We start from the raw sequence: 16,760 nt of genomic DNA on the forward strand, positions 1-16,760 counted from the left end.
CATGTATGATCCAGCAGGCTCTGAGTTACTATTTATTGGTGGTTTCAGTTTTCCAGTGTGCAGATGTGAATGGATGGCATCATGGCATTTTCAAGAGTAATATACTGTTTGTTTTGGTTTCATTCAGGCAAGTTGATATGTTTGGGTAGGTAATAGCAGTTCTAAATTATTGAAGTGTAATTGTGTAAATAAGTATAAAAACAAAATACATAATAACAATGACCTTTTCTGGTCATGGGTATTTGGATTTAAGATAACTATAGCTTGAAATATTTAATTTGGAATAAATCAAGCCCTAGACATTCTGATTTATTTTTTTTAATATTTATTTTTTTTAAAGATTTTATTTATTTATTTATTTGACAGAGAGAGAGACAGCGAGAGAGGGAACACAAGCAGGGGGAGTGGGAGAGGGAGAAGCAGGCTCCCCGCTGAGCAGGGAGCCCGATGTGGGGCTCGATCCCAGGAACCTGGGACCATGACCTCAGCCAAAGGCAGATGCTTCACGACTGGACCACCCAGGCGCCCCTAAATATTTATTTTTTATTTAGAGACAGAGCGTGCGTGCACACAAGCGGGGGTGGGGTGGGGTGCAGAGGCAGAGGGAGAAGCAGGCTCCCTGCCAAGCAGGGAGCCTGATGTGGGTTTTGTTTCCCAGCACCTTGAGATCATGACCTGAGCTGAAGGCAGACACTTGACCGACTGAGCCACTCTCAGGTGCCCCTGATTTATTTTTTCAATTTAATGGGTGCCTGAGTGGCTCAGTTGGCTAAGCGGCCAACTTGTGATTTCAGCTCACAAGTCATTTTCAGTCATGGGATCGAGCCCCGTGGTGGGCTCCTCGCTCAACAGGGAGTCTGCTTGAGATTCTCTCCCTTCCTCTCCCTCTTTTTCTCACCCCTAAAACAAATAAATCTTAGGAAAAATTTTTTGAGGGGGACCTGGGTGACTCAGTTGGTTAAGCATCTGCCTTTGGCTCAGGTCATGATCCCGGGGTCCTGGAATTGAGTCCTACATCAGGCTCTTTGCTCCGTGGGGAGTCTGCTGCTTCTTCTGCCTGCTCCCCCTGCTTGTGCTCGTGCTCTCTGTCTCTGACAAACAAACAAACAAATAAATAAATAAAATCTTTAAAAAAAAGTTATTTGAGAGACTTTTAATTCTTAAACTCTACTTAATCACTTTATCAGATTTGCCTAACTTTAAACTTCTAGCCAATTGATGAATTTTATTTTATTTTATTTTTATTTATTTATTTATTTGACAGAGACAGAGACAGCGAGAGCAGGAACACAAGCAGGGGGAGTGGGAGAGGGAGAAGGAGGCCCCCCGCCGAGCAGGGAGCCCCATGTGGGACTCAATCCCAGGACCCTGGGATCACGACCCAAGCCGAAGGCAGTCGCTCAACCAACTGAGCCACCCAGGCGCCCCAATTGATGAATTTTAGATCGTAGATATTCCTTGTCCTTTTCTTTTCTCTTCATAATCAGGTTTTACTGGTTTGGTAATTTTGTTCTTTTCAAATAGGATAGATTTTATACACGTATTTTGATAGAACTCCTTTTTATCTCTGAGCATATATAATTCTCCACTTCCTTTGTTATTCTGAATTTTGCACTATTCTCAAAACTTTTTATTACTAAGGTACTTAACATCTAAAAGAAGCAATCTTGTGAGTTTAAAAATGAACAGTCATCCCAGTTACTTGCCTGGCCAGTAGCTCTTTTCAAAGCTGACCTGTCTGAATTTTTATTTTTCCTGGTTAGGAAAGCAACACTAGTCACCAAAGACAAATATTTAAAGTCATTTCAAGTTAATTTTATTTATTATAACTCAAATTTGCCATCACAAAATATTATAAGCTTTCATCATGTATCTTTTAAGGTGTTTATCCATTTCAATCTTTGAGGCAAGTTTTATATGTTTGTAAGAATTTCACAATATGAGAACCCCAGTTACCTCTTTAAAAGTATAATAAGTTCTGTTAAATATGTTTATTTTCTGTTATAAAAAGAAATATGTTCATTTGTTAAGCTTTGTATTTGTGCCCAGCTTCCTAGAATAGTCTTTTAACAGCAGTAAGACATTAGTGTTCTAGAACTGGCTTGTGAAAATAATACTTTTTTAATGAAAATTATTTAACAAATACTACAGTATATATTGGAGTGTACAGGAGAAAAATCACTTTTTTTAAGTGCTAACATTCTCTCTTTAGTTTTACCAAGTAACTTACCTTGCATTCATATTTCACGTTCATATTAGCATTTTTATCCTAGGCATTTTTGAGTTTCTAGTGTTTTTCCTTAAGAGTTTTCTCTTAACCCATTCAATGCTTTTAATTAACTTAATCTTTCCAAGCTTTTCTTTGTTTCCATGATGAATATTTGTAGGATTCTTGTATTTTAGCCATTTCCAAGAGTGCCATTTTACTAATTGTATTAGTAAATATTTAAACATCCCCAAATACATGCCTAAGTAGCATCATGACATTTTAGAGCTGGAAAGGGGCAGGAGATTAGCATGGAGAAGTATACTGTTAGGATATTTATTAGGTGTATATATTTTGTTAGCGGTGTAGGGATGTTTGATGATCCCTGCCCACTAGGATAAGGTTTTAATTCAGTCAATATAATTACCAGTGTAAGGGGTAAAACCTTTTGGAACACTACGGGATCTTAGTGTTTTAAAATGTCAACATAAAGGGGCGCCTGGGTGGCTCAGTTGGTTGAATGTCTGACTCTTGGTCTCAGCTCAGGTCTTGACCTCAGGATTGTAAGTTCAGGCCCCTCGTTGGGCTCCACACCTAGCCTAACATGAAGCCCACTTAAAAAAGTCAACATAAAGGAAGTAGTCTTTGTTGTTTTTACTTTTCCCCACTGCAAAGAAGAAAGAAGTGGTGGAATTATCAGGGAGGATTCTCAACAATTTTACCAGTTTGAGAGGACACAATAGGGAATATAGATAGCTTTTTTTTCCTAGTTTTTGCTTATTTTTACAAATAAACAAAAGACCAAAATGGAATGGGGAGGTGGACAGCAAATACCAGTTGCTTTAAATGTTTTACCTTAATCTTTCTTTTTATAGGGAATTGACTCTCTTTTGGAGTAAACTGCAAAGAAGAATTGACCCTTCTTTAGACACTTTTTTGGAGCGCTGTCGTCAGTTTGGTGTCATAGCTAAAACACAGCAGCATTTATTTTGCCTGATTAGAGTTATACAAACTGAAGTGAGTAATTTTGCTTTTTTATGATGATTGTCCTGAAACGAAGAAATGAGTGGGAAGATAACTTCTCAGGCAACTCCTCTTAGATGAGGGAAAATGAGAAATAATGGACTTTAATAAGATTATGGAATTGGACATATCTAGCCGTTTCTGCAGATTGACCTTCTGGAATCCACAGCTTTTCTTAATGGAAAATAATGATTTGAAGTGACAGACCATTAGAGGAAAGGAAGATTATGTTTTTGGGCTGTCACCTCAACTACTCTATATCTACTTTTACTAGAACGATTTTCTGTTTTTTATGCAGGCATGTTTGTTTACATGTTAACATAATTATTATAAATGAAGAAAATACATTTGTATTTTTTGTATTTTCCTTAAGAATGGAGTGATACATTTTCTAAGTTTTGAAATAATAGAACAGTTCCAGAATCAACTCTATACAAATAGTAAACTTCTGTGCAGAAATATTTATTTCTTAAAAAGAAATGAAGTGCCATGTATAAAGCCTTGTGTTTTGAGTTCAGCCCTATATATATATTAAGACCAGCCTAGAGATTCAGGATGAATCTTATACTGTGCTCTATTTTTATGTTGTTTTTAGTATCTGCTCATGACTGAGCTCTCAATATACCCATAGCTGTAATGGCTAATGGGTATGTTTTATGGGTTACTTCTTTGACAACATCCAAGGATTGTTTATACTGAAGTCAAGGCACAGTTGTATCGTTGATAAATCCAATCTCCTTTAATGTTGTAAGCGTCTGTAGCCTATATTTTATTTGAAGTTTGTTGGTTTGGACTTCTCCAGGGAAGACTGGAAAAGGTAAAATATTTTATTAAAAGGAAATTTGTGGTCAGATAAGTTAGGTGATAATTATTTCTAATCACTGTGAATGGAGTTGTATCTTCTATCACAGAAACAACATGTGCAAGTAATTATAGAACTTATTTAAAAAATTAGTTTTAGAACTGGCCTTTAAAAAGTTTTGTAACCTTTAAGGAAAGTATTAGTTTTCTGTTATTGCATAAGAAATTACCACAAACTTAGCACTTAAAACAACACCCAATTTGTTAGCTACAGTTTTGTAGGACACAGTGTAGCACAGCGTGGCAAGGTTTGCTGCTCAGAGTATCACAAAGGTGAAATCAAGGTGTTGGTCAGGTTGCGTTCTTATCTAGAAGCTTTGTGGAAAATCCGCTTCTAAGTTTATTCTTATTGCTGAAAGAATTCACTTCCTTTTGATTGTAGGACCGAGGTCCTCGTTTTCTTGCTGGTGGTCAGCCACATTCTGTTTTCAGTGGCTAAAAGCCTCCCTCATCCCATACCTGCATTTTTTTAAGCCAGCAGAGGTATAAGAAATTCTCCTAATTCGAATCTGGCTTCCAGACCTAGATTTAAAGGGCTTAAATGATTAGGTCAAGCCCACCTAGGTAATGCACCTATCTACATAATCATAGGAATGGGTACCGTATTTACAGGATCCACTTAAACTTGAGGAGAGGAGATCATACAAAGGTGAGGGTCACTTGGAGGTCATCTTAGAATTCTACTTACGATGAGAAACCACAGAAAATGGGAAAGCTACTAGAGAACTAGGGAAAATGGGTTTCTGACACAGACTAAGGAATTTGCTGTCCACTTGCATAACCAGAACCCATTTCTCTTTAAGCCTAGTCTAGGGTACTTCCACTATAATCATTCGTGATAACTAGCCTGAAGGGTAGAAAAGGTGTGGACTGGTAGGTGGAAGGGGAGTGAGTGTAGAATTCTTTACAAATTGAGAGACTCACCTCTAGGTTTTTAAGGAGAGATGATCTAACCTATTGCAATTAGGATCTAGTTCTGCAATGAATGGTAGATATCCCACAATAGTAGTGGTCTAAAGAAGATGGACGTTTCTCTCCCTCTCATATAGGTAGATAAACCAGGCAGAGTGACCAAAGTTGCTTTTAGTGGCTCCACATACCAGAAACCCAGGTTCCTTTTGTCTGTCTGCCATCAACACAAGTTTCCATCTCATATTCTAAGACCTAACTATTCCAGTCCTAGGTATCATGTCTCCATTCTAGATAGCAAGGTGGCAGGGGGCGAGGAGAGAGGGGCAAACTACACAAACCACACTATGATAAATCTTTTCTCACTCCCTCCAGTACACACACATACCACCATATCTAGCTGCAAGGGAGATGAGATATATTCATTATTTCAGATTACTTTGTAACCAGATAGAAATCAGTCATTCTGTTTTTGTAGTAAAAGAGGGGAGAGGATATTGGGAGACAACTAATAACCAGTGACATAGCCCTTGGGATGGAACAGGTTAATGATGCTGAAAAGCTTATGTGGGCTTTAGGCCTCTTGCAGAAGGCAACAGTGAGTGTGTAATGGAGAGGGCTTTATATAGTACCTCTTTATTTTCTGGGCTTCCATTTTCTATAAATAGCTTAAACCAGATCATCACATAAAGGTGCTTAGAGTAGGGGCACCTGGGTGGCTCAGTCGGTTGAGCATCCGACTCTTGATCTCAGCTCAGGTCTTAATCTCAGGGTCATGAGTTCAGGCTCCAAGTTGGGCTCCACGTTGGGCATGGAGCCTACTTTAAAAAAAAATCGGGTGCTTAGAGTTGTTAGACTTTAAAAATAGTATGACAGAATGGATGTAGATGAGGTTATATTTTGAAATGAAAGTAATAAGAAGGATCATCTTGAATCCAGTTTATTTGGCCATATGGCCCTTTTTGGTGGAACATATGGTGCTTACTGTTTGCAAAACAAGACTTTGTCTAGTTGAATTCCTTCTCTTTAGTAATGAAGAAGCTGAAAATTAGAGGTGTGTGACTTGTAAGGATCATAAAACTAGTTTGCAGCAGAGTCAGGACTAGACCATGGGTCTTTTGACAAATTGTATAATATGATAGAAGATTATCATTTGTAAATCAGAGCACAGGGGACTTGAAGGGTCTAGTAAGTTTTAAAATAACTCATAGGTTCTCAGCAAATTATTATTAATTTGTTAAAACTCCTTTTTAGAAGACTGAGATAAACAGCAAAGAATGTCCATTCTTTCCTAAACAGCCAAATCTGGTTGAAATGGTAAAATCTATGAAATCACTAAGCACTTTTCAAAAAACAGTCTAAAAACACTGTTAATACATTCTGAACAGGTATAACAAGAAGTTACTTGTTAAAACAGTGGTGAATAAATTAGAATTAGGTTATGGAATGTGGAGCTAGCTGAATTTTGAAGGCATTGATAGACATGACTAAATTGATTTTAAACCAGGTAGCTGAAAACAAGAGTGGTGTGGCATATTATATCCAGGGCACATAGGTTATAGCCATGTCAGATAACCTTTGGAATTCTTAAAGGCTATAAAGTGGTTAAGAACTGAGGTTATGCACAAAGATTGCTTTAAGTTTAAATCCTTGTTCCTCTGCTCACTACCTGGTGACATTGGGCAATTAACGTGATGAGCCTTGGTTTCTTCATCTATAAAATGAGGATAATGTATAAAAAGAGTATTTGGAGTAGTGCCTAGAATGTAGTAAGGGTTTTGTAAATTGATGATAGTTGTTTCGTTGTGTTTCTAGAATTTGGAATGGTGCCCAACACAGAATAATTGCTTAACAAATTGATTACCGATTTGAACAGTAGAATTTATCCTGTTATTTTACATGGTATTCATCAGAATACTTAACAATATGCCAGCAATGTAGTAATCACTTTATATTATCTTGATTTTTATAATAATGTTAGGAGGGAAATCTAGTATTACCACTACTGTTATCATTTTATAGATGAGGCAGCAACAGCTTAGGAGTTAAGAATTTGTCACTGCAGTGAAGCTGGGGTTCAAAGGCCATCAAAGTCTAATTGAAAATTCTATGCTCTTGGGGCACCTGGCTGGCTCAGTTGGTAGAGCACGCATGTCTTGATCTCAGGGTTATGAATTTGAGCCCCACATTGGGCATAGAGATTACTTATTTGTTTGTTTGTTTGTTTGAGATTACTTTTTTTAAAAACTTTTATGCTCTTAAGTACTGTATTTTAAGCCACTCTGCCATATAATTCCACTTGTCTTTGCTCATAGTATTTTCACATTCCATTTCAGCCTTTCACATAAGTCATCTTGTATGCACTAGCCTTTTATCACATATGACCAGATCTTTTTCCTGATTTTTGATTAGTTTCTGAGAACCTGTTGCTATAGAGAGATTTTAAAATTTCTCTTGTTTTCCCCATGGGAAGCTGAGATACAGTACATCTCTAGCTAATTAGTACTAAAGTACTAATTCTTTTAGGAGAAAATGGGGAGGGGCCCTTGGGTGGCTCAGTCAGTTAAGCATTGGACTCTTGATTTCAGCTCAGGTTATGATCTCAGGGTTTGTGAGACCCAGCCCCACACTGGGCTTGATGCTGGGCATGGAACCTGCTTAAGATTCTCTCTCTTCCTCTGCCCCTTCTCTCTCTCTAAAAAACGGCGGGGGAAGAAATGGGGAGAATCATTTATTTTAGCCTTGAGATTTTGAAAACACCCAGCTGTTCATGACACACGTGTTTCTTCAATTGAATTCAATCCTAGACTCATTTTTATACAGGTGTTCCTTCTTATATCCATTTATTTAAGCCCTGTCCTTCCTAACCAGCTTAAGACAGTTCTTTTTTGAATCTTTCAATGACCTTATTTATCCTGAATTCCTTTGAATTCATGTACCTTTATTGTTTATACATTTGGCATATAAGCAAATTCCTTGAGGGTTAGAGATTGCTTTGTATGCAGTGCCTTATGAAGTTGGACATTCTGTAAATGTACATTGTTATTGTTCATGGTTGTAACATCTAATCCAGTCCTTTGCATGTTGAGACAAGAAGGATCTAAATGTAACTTGCAGGAAGAAAGATTAAAGATAATTTTAAGAACTCTAAACGTTTTGAGAAGTGTATGTCTTACCAGTGAAAGTTACATAATATTTCCATAATGAAAAAGAATAATAACCCCCCCCTCCGTTTTTCTTATAGGCACAAGATGCTGGTCTTGGGGTGTCAATTTTACTATGTGTCAGAGCTCTTCAACTCAGATCAAGTGAGGATGAAGAAATGAAGGCATCAGTTTGTAAAACAATTGCTTGTCTTTTACCAGAAGATTTAGAAGTCAGACGAGCCTGTCAGCTTACAGAATTCTTAATTGAACCCAGTTTGGATGGATTTAATATGTTGGAAGAACTGTATTTGCAACCAGATCAAAAATTTGATGAAGAAAATGCACCAGTTCCAAATTCTCTCCGATGTGAGCTCTTACTAGCTTTAAAGGCCCACTGGCCTTTTGATCCTGAATTTTGGGACTGGAAAACTTTAAAACGACACTGCCATCAACTGCTAGGACAAGAAGCCTCTGATTCTGATGATGATCTAAGTGGCTATGAAATGTCTATTAATGACACAGATGTTTTAGAGTCATTTCTCAGTGACTATGAGGAAGGTAAAGAAGATAAACAATACAGAAGAAGAGATTTGACAGATCAGCATAAGGAGAAAAGAGACAAAAAACCCATTGGTTCTTCTGAACGATACCAGAGGTGGCTTCAGTATAAATTTTTCTGTTTGTTATGTAAGCGGGAATGTATAGAGGCCAGGATTCTTCATCATTCTAAGATGCATATGGAAGATGGAATTTATACCTGTCCGGTTTGTATTAAAAAATTCAAGAGAAAAGAAATATTTGTTCCTCATGTGATGGAACATGTTAAAATGCCACCAAGCAGAAGGGACCGCTCTAGAAAGAAATTACTGTTGAAAGGCTCTCAAAAGGGAATTTGTCCCAAGAGCCCCTCTGCAACCCTGGAGCAAAACCAGTCATTGGATGAACAAGCCAAAGGAGAGTCTCATGAATATGTCACATTCAGCAAATTAGAAGATTGCCACCTGCAAGACAGAGATTTGTACCCATGTCCTGGCACAGACTGTTCCCGTGTATTTAAGCAATTTAAATACTTAAGTGTACATCTTAAAGCTGAACACCAAAATAATGATGAAAATGCCAAGCACTACTTGGATATGAAAAACAGAAGAGAGAAGTGTACTTATTGTCGACGACATTTCATGTCTGCTTTTCACCTGCGGGAGCATGAACAAGTGCACTGTGGTCCTCAACCTTATATGTGTGTATCTATAGATTGTTATGCAAGGTTTGGATCAGTGAATGAACTACTTAACCATAAGCAAAAACATGATGATCTGCGTTATAAATGTGAATTAAATGGCTGTAATATTGTTTTCAGTGACTTGGGACAGCTTTACCACCATGAAGCACAACACTTTAGGGATGCATCTTACACCTGCAACTTTGTTGGCTGTAAAAAGTTCTATTATTCCAAAATTGAATACCAGGATCACCTCTCAGTGCATAATGTTGAAAGTTCGAATGGAGATATGAAGAAATCGGTGAAACTTGAGGAGGCTGCACCAGGTGAAAAGCAAGATTGTATTGATCAGCCCCATCTACTTGACCAAACTGATAAATCACATTTACCTGAAGATCTTCTTTTCTGTGCAGGATCAGCTAGTTCTCAAATAGAAACTGCAGAAAATCTGAAAGAAAACAGTGACAGTAATTCTAGTGATCAGTTAAGTCATAGCTCTTCAGCTTCCATGAATGAAGAGTTAATTGATACACTGGATCACTCTGAAACCATGCAGGATATATTATTATCTCATGAGAAAGTCTTCGTGCCCTCCAGTTTAAAAGAAAAATGTTCCAATGTGGCAGTTTGTTTTGATGGGACTAAGTTTACCTGTGGTTTTGATGGCTGTGGTTCCACGTACAAAAATGCAAGAGGGATGCAAAAACATCTACGGAAGGTTCATCCATACCATTTCAAACCCAAAAAGATAAAGACAAAAGATCTCTTTCCCTGTTTGGGTAATGAACATAATCAAACAACTGAAAAGTTTGATGCAGAACCTAAACCCAGCTCAGATACAAACAGTGACTCTCCGGATGAAGGTCTAGATCACAATGTTCATACTAAATGCAAACGAGAATATCAAGGTTATTCCTCGGAAGCTTCCATTTGTGCTTCTAAAAGGCCATGTACAGAGGATACCATGTTGGAACTTTTGTTACGCTTGAAACATTTAAGCTTGAAAAACTCAATAACACACGGATCTTTCTCAGGGTCATTGCAGGGGTACCCATCCAGTGGTGCTAAGTCTCTTCAATCGGTTTCACCTACTATCTCAGACCTTAATTTTCAGAATCAAGATGAGAATATGCCAAGTCAGTACCTTGCACAGTTGGCAGCTAAGCCTTTTTTCTGTGAGCTTCAAGGATGCAAATATGAATTTGTGACCAGAGAGGCTTTGTTAATGCATTATCTTAAAAAACATAATTATTCAAAAGAAAAAGTCCTTCAGTTAACCATGTTTCAACATCGGTATTCCCCATTCCAGTGTCATATTTGCCAAAGGTCATTTACAAGAAAAACACACCTTAGGATTCATTATAAAAATAAACATCAAATTGGCAGTGACAGAGTAACTCACAAACTGTTAGATAATGAAAAATGTGATCATGAAGGCCCATGCTCAGTAGACAGATTGAAAGGTGATTGCTCTGCAGAACTTGGCGGTGATCCCAACAGTAACTCTGAGAAGCCACACTGTCACTCTAAAAAGGATGAATGCAGTTCAGAAACAGATTTGGAGTCATCTTGTGAAGAAACGGAAAGTAAAACCTCTGATATTTCATCACCAATAGGTAGCCATAGAGAAGAACGTGAAGGACGAGAGGGACGAGGTAGCAGGAGAACTGTTGCCAAAGGAAATCTCTGCTATATTTTGAATAAATATCACAAACCATTCCATTGTATCCATAAAACTTGTAACTCCTCATTCACCAATCTAAAAGGCTTAATTCGTCATTATAGAACTGTACATCAGTACAACAAAGAACAATTATGTTTAGAGAAAGACAAAGCAAGAACCAAAAGGGAACTTGTCAAATGTAAAAAGATATTTGCTTGCAAATATAAGGAATGTAACAAACGCTTCCTGTGTTCCAAAGCTCTTGCTAAGCACTGTAGTGACTCTCATAACCTAGACCATATTGAAGAGCCTAAAGTGCTTTCTGAAGCTGAGTCTGCAGCAAGGTTTTCCTGTAACCAGCCTCAGTGCCCTGCTGTTTTTTATACATTCAGCAAGTTGAAGCACCACTTGATGGAACAGCATAATATTGAAGGAGAAATACATTCAGATTATGAAATTCATTGTGATCTTAATGGCTGTGGCCAGATTTTCACCCATCGGAGTAATTATTCTCAACATGTATATTACCGACATAAGGACTATTACGATGATCTGTTTAGAAGCCAAAAAGTGGCAAATGAAAGGCTACTAAGGAGTGAAAAGGTGTGTCCAACGGCACTCACTCAAGGGCATGAACATCAGACTACCAGGAGATCATTTAATGCTAAGGCTAAAAAATGTAGTTTAATCAAAGAAAAGAAGGCTCCAATTAGTTTTAAAACAAGAGCTGAAGCCCTTCATATGTGTGTGGAGCAGTCTGAGCACACACAGTACCCCTGCATGGTTCAAGGATGCTTATCTGTGGTGAAGTTGGAGAGCAGCATAGTGAGGCATTATAAACGCACCCATCAGATGAGTAGTGCCTATTTAGAGCAACAGATGGAAAATCTTGTCGTCTGTGTTAAGTACGGTACCAAAATTAAGGAGGAGCCCCCTTCTGAAGCAGAGCCTTGTATAAAGAAAGAAGAAAATAGCTGTGAATCAGAGCACACAAAGCACAGCCATTCCCCAGGTGACAGTAGCGTGACTGCCCAGAACACGGATTCCCTTCATCCAGGGGAAAGGGAGGGAGGTCAGAAAGGATGTACAGAAAGCAAACCAGTGTTTGATGCAGATAATCTGCTCTACAGAGGAACTTTGAAATGTAATCATAGTTCAGAAACCACTTCTTTGGAACAATGTAATATAGTTCAGCCTCCTCCTTGTAAAATAGAAAATTCCATACCTAATCCTAGTGGGATTGAAAGTGGGACTTATTTCACAAGTTTCCAGCTGCCTTTACCAAGGATTAAAGACTCCGAAACTGGGCAGCAAAGTTCAGGGCAAGAAAACACTGTAAAAAATTCAACCCATGTCCCAAAAGAGAATTTTAGGAAGCATCCACAGCCCAGGTCATTTGACTTGAAGACTTATAAACCTATGGGATTTGAATCTTCATTTCTGAAATTTATTCAGGAAAGTGAAGAGAAAGAAGATGATTTTGATGATTGGGAGCCTTCGGAGCACTTAACATTAAGTAATTCTTCACAACCCAGTAATGACTTAACAGGGAGTGTTATGGCAAATAATATGGTGAATGACAATGACCCTGAAGTTGACATACCTCATTCTTCCAGTGACTCTGCAATTCATGAGAACCTGACTGCAATCCCACCTTTGATAGTAGCTGAGACAGCAACAGTTCCTTCCTTGGAAAACCTGAGGGTTGTATTGGACAAAGCATTAACAGACTGTGGAGAGCTTGCCTTAAAACAGCTTCATTATCTTCGGCCAGTGGTTGTCCTTGAAAGATCTAAGTTTTCCACACCAATTTTAGACTTGTTTCCAACAAAAAAGACAGATGAGCTTTGTGTAGGAAGTTCCTAAATAGCAATTTTGTTTTAGAAACAGACTGGCTCCAACACTGCAACATGGGGACAATTGCCAACTTGAACAAAGGCTGAGAACCAGCCACACCGTTGTTTAGGGTAGAATAGGCTGTGTATTTACATGAATGTATAATATCTATGTCAGCAGTATTGGCTGAGTCCATTAGCTCTCCAGTTGGTTTATTGATTGGGGTTTTTTTTGTTTGTTTGTTTATTAAAAAAATGGAACTGTACTCTTGTTTGGTGCTAATTAATACATCAAAATATATTGGGGCTTCCTTTTTCAAATTAAGTGTGCATGATTGTATATGGAACAAATACTAAGATCCCAGGGTGGGAGGGCTAGGGAAAGGGATATGGAGTTCTTACTTGACTTGAATGTGCACCTGAGGGTGCTTTGTGTAATATATTGTACACTACAGCATCTTATATTTTTTGAGTTGAGTTTCAATAAATTACAATTTTTCACCCATTTCTTGTTTACTCATAATGAGTTTTCATGCCATACGTAAACTGAAACTGCACTTGTATTTTCTGGAATGTGCACTTACATTTTGCCCCAGTAGTTTTTTGTTTCTTATTAACCAAACCATTTAGATGAAGCTTCTTTTTGAATGACTATTGTCTTAAAATTTTTGTGCAAAGAAAATTCTGAAATTGAGTAATTAGCTCTGAGAGTCAAGGTAGCTCCCAAAAGAGGATGTCCAGGATTTACCTGGGTAGAAAGAGAATACCAAGCAGGACATGAAGAGCATAGATGGATGCAGTCATGTTTCCAGAGAACTACAAATAATTTGGTAGGCTGCAATGAAAGGGGAGCACTGAGGTGGATGAGATTATTGTAGAGAGAGATGGGCAGGAACCCAACCATGAATGCTAAGAAGTTTGGACTTGAGTCCACAGGCAGCTGAGAGCCTTTGAAGGATTTGAACAAAATAACATGATGTTAATTGTAATAATGTTAAATTAATAACAATTTGTAGATCACTTGAGTATGATTTGAGGAGCTGAGAATGGAAACAGATACTAAGACTGTTGAAGTACCTGAGGCAAATGTGATGAGATTTTATGCTGATGGTTGCAGCACAAGGAAGAGGAGATGAAATTGAGAAAGAGAAGGTTGTTAGGCTTTGGAGGGTGAAAAAAATATTTTGAGGAAAACTGGAAGATTCAGTAGTGATGCATCCAATTGGGGAGGGAATACAAAAGGAAGAAATGAATTTGGGGGAAGAGGATGGAAAGCCAAGATGAGTTTGGTCTTTGGATGTGTTGAGCCTCAGTGGACTGTGAGCCATGTATGTCTGATGACAAGGAAAGCAATGTGTTCTTACAAATACAGCAGCTTTATTCTCTGTTCCTTGTGAGGTTCTCAAGTCACTTTCATTAGCTAGTAATGAAGTGATTCTGACTCTTAAACCTTGTTTTTTTTGGCTCTTAAGCAATTTCATTCTGCCACCTCCTTACCGTAAGTCTAAAGCACACCCCTGCCCCATGCCCAAGTGGTTTCTTAGTTCAGATCCGGGTAGGTAACAGGGGGTTCTCAATCTGTTCAAAAAGTGGCAGAAACCGTGGACCATCCTAGAGGCTAAGGCTACTACTGACTCCTGAGGACCTTTAGCTAATTTCTGTGGGCTTCAGTTTCCTCACCTTAAGTGAGGAGATAAGGGATATCCTCTTGAAAAATCACTTTCTATGATGTGAGTATGAGAAACATCTGGTGGCTTCATTCTTAAAATTCCTTATACTAGAGATTCTTAGCCCAGAACAAGAGAAAGTTGCTAATTGCTTAAGACTGAACTACATCCATTCAACTACTCCTAACTTCTACCCCTGAAAGGACCAAGTGAGTCATTTGTAGTGGAACCAAACCCTAATTTTCAGAACTCTACTGAAAGTTTGCTTCAAGTACAAGCCAAAATGGTTCATCATAAGATTACTTTCTGTTCCAGTTGGAGCATCTTGCTTCATTTGATTTTTATCAAAGACCATGTTTTATGTCAAACACAGCATGTGCAGTTCTATGATAATACAGAAGGTCAGAGCTATTTTTGTAGGTTTTAGTACTATCATTTTTACTTGATATGTCTTTGGGATTTGTCCCAATGCTGGTCCAAACCTGGAAGCATTGACTTCGTTTTTAAAGCCTTTTTGTTTTTATTTTTACTTTTAAAGATTTTGTTTATTAGAGAGCAGGGGGAGGAACAGCGGGAGAGCAACAAGCAAACTCAGCACTGAGCATGGAGCCCCATGCAGGGCTCTATCCCATGACCCTGAGATCACGACCTGAGCCGAAATCGAGTTGGAGGCTTAATTGACTGAGCCACCCAGGTGCCCCTCGGAGCCTTTTTAAATTCAAGAATGCCCTCTAAATGGTGGGTATAAGTTGGGTGTGCCAGGCACTTTCATTCTATCATTTTGCCCAGAATTCTCTTGTTTCAGGGTTTCCCCATGTTCATGAACACCTGTGAAAGAGAGAGGGTGGGGAATGATGGAGAAGAAAGTTTTTGATTAGTATTCCTAGAGGTTCCATCCCAAATCTATCCTCTCTTCTTTGTCCCAGGTTGCCTACTTCTGACCTGCATTGCCAAGAACATAGTCACTGGAGGATGGAATTTGTCATTAACCAAATATTTAAGTGCACCCATATTTAGAGACAGTTTCAGATGCTTTAGGAGATAAAAATACCAAAGTAAATTTATCAAGGCATCTGCCAGTGTGGAGCTTTCATGTGAGGGCTGGGGTAGCTTAAACATTGTTAATCAAAGTGTGGCAGTGGACCAGCAGCATGGGCATCACCTCGGAGCTTGTTAGAGATGAATGTCAGGCCAGGCCCCACTCCAGACCTTCTCGCCCCAAATCTGCATTTTAGTAAAATCTCTAGATGATTCATAGGCACAGAAAAATCTGTGAAGCAATGACTAGAACAAAGTGGAAAGTACTGTGAGAATTCAGGATAATTATACTTTTTTATTTTTATTTTTTTTAAGATTTTATTTATTTATTCATGAGAGACAGAGATTGAGAGAGAGGCAGAGGGAGAAGCAGGCTCCCAAGGAGCACGGAGCCCGATGCGGGACTCGATCCCAGGACGCTGGGATCATGACCTGAGCCGAAGGCAGACGCTCAACCATCTGAGCCACCCAGGCGCCCTAATTATACTTTTTTAAAAGCACTTTACATAAAATTATCTTGTTGAATTTTCATAACTTCATGAAGTAGGTACTGTTACCCTCATTTGACAGATAAAAACTTAAGGGTGAAGTGTTTTGCATTGCCGATAAAAGCTGGGAATAGGGGGCGCCTGGGTGGCTCAGTCATTAAGCGCCTGCCTGCAGCTCAGATCATGGTCCCAGAGTCCTGGGATCGAGCCCCGCATCGGGCTCCCTGCTCCCTACTTCTCCCCCTTCTTGTGTTTCCTCTCTCACTGTGTCTCTCTCTGTCAAATATTAAAAAAAAAAAAGCTGGGAATAGGCAGAGCCTAGTCTCCCAATTTCTTGATATCAGAGAGGGGAACTTAATGTGAAGGAAGAACATTGGAAGTTGCAAGTGGCATTTAAAGAAGTACCAAAAAACCATAGTTCTGTAATTGAGTATATTGTTTGTGGAAGTGAATAATGGGAAATAAAGTTTGAAGTATAAGTAAAAGCCAGGTCATGCAGATCCAATTCCAATCACACATCTATTATTGACATTTTCTCATTTGAGGAAAGAAAGGAAAACTGGTTCATACTGTTTCTGTGAGTCCATTTTTCTTTCTGAGAGAAACTTGTAAAAGAAGAGTTGCTCAGTCCCTTCTCCCCACTTCCCACCCCCACAATAGACTGTGATGCCCCCTGGCTTTATACTCCTAACTCCGGGGCAAAGC

General features: G+C 38.6%; 1 protein-coding gene across 1 annotated transcript in view; it reads left to right on the top strand.

Moving 5' to 3' along the window:
- RLF (RLF zinc finger) overlaps positions 1 to 13,365 on the top strand; it is an 83,592-nt gene extending 70,227 nt beyond the window's left edge. Inside the window, exons 7-8 of the mRNA XM_006737511.2 lie at positions 3,082 to 3,223; positions 8,244 to 13,365. Of these exons, the coding sequence (XP_006737574.1) occupies positions 3,082 to 3,223; positions 8,244 to 12,893 (4,792 nt within the window). The 3' untranslated portion in view covers positions 12,894 to 13,365. The remainder of the gene's footprint in view (positions 1 to 3,081; positions 3,224 to 8,243) is intronic.
- The last annotated feature ends 3,395 nt before the right edge of the window (positions 13,366 to 16,760 follow it).

Source organism: Leptonychotes weddellii, chromosome 4 (genome assembly GCF_054177405.1).
Source record: "Leptonychotes weddellii isolate Sample4059 chromosome 4, ASM5417740v2, whole genome shotgun sequence".
In the NCBI taxonomy this organism is placed as follows: Eukaryota; Metazoa; Chordata; class Mammalia; order Carnivora; family Phocidae; genus Leptonychotes; species Leptonychotes weddellii.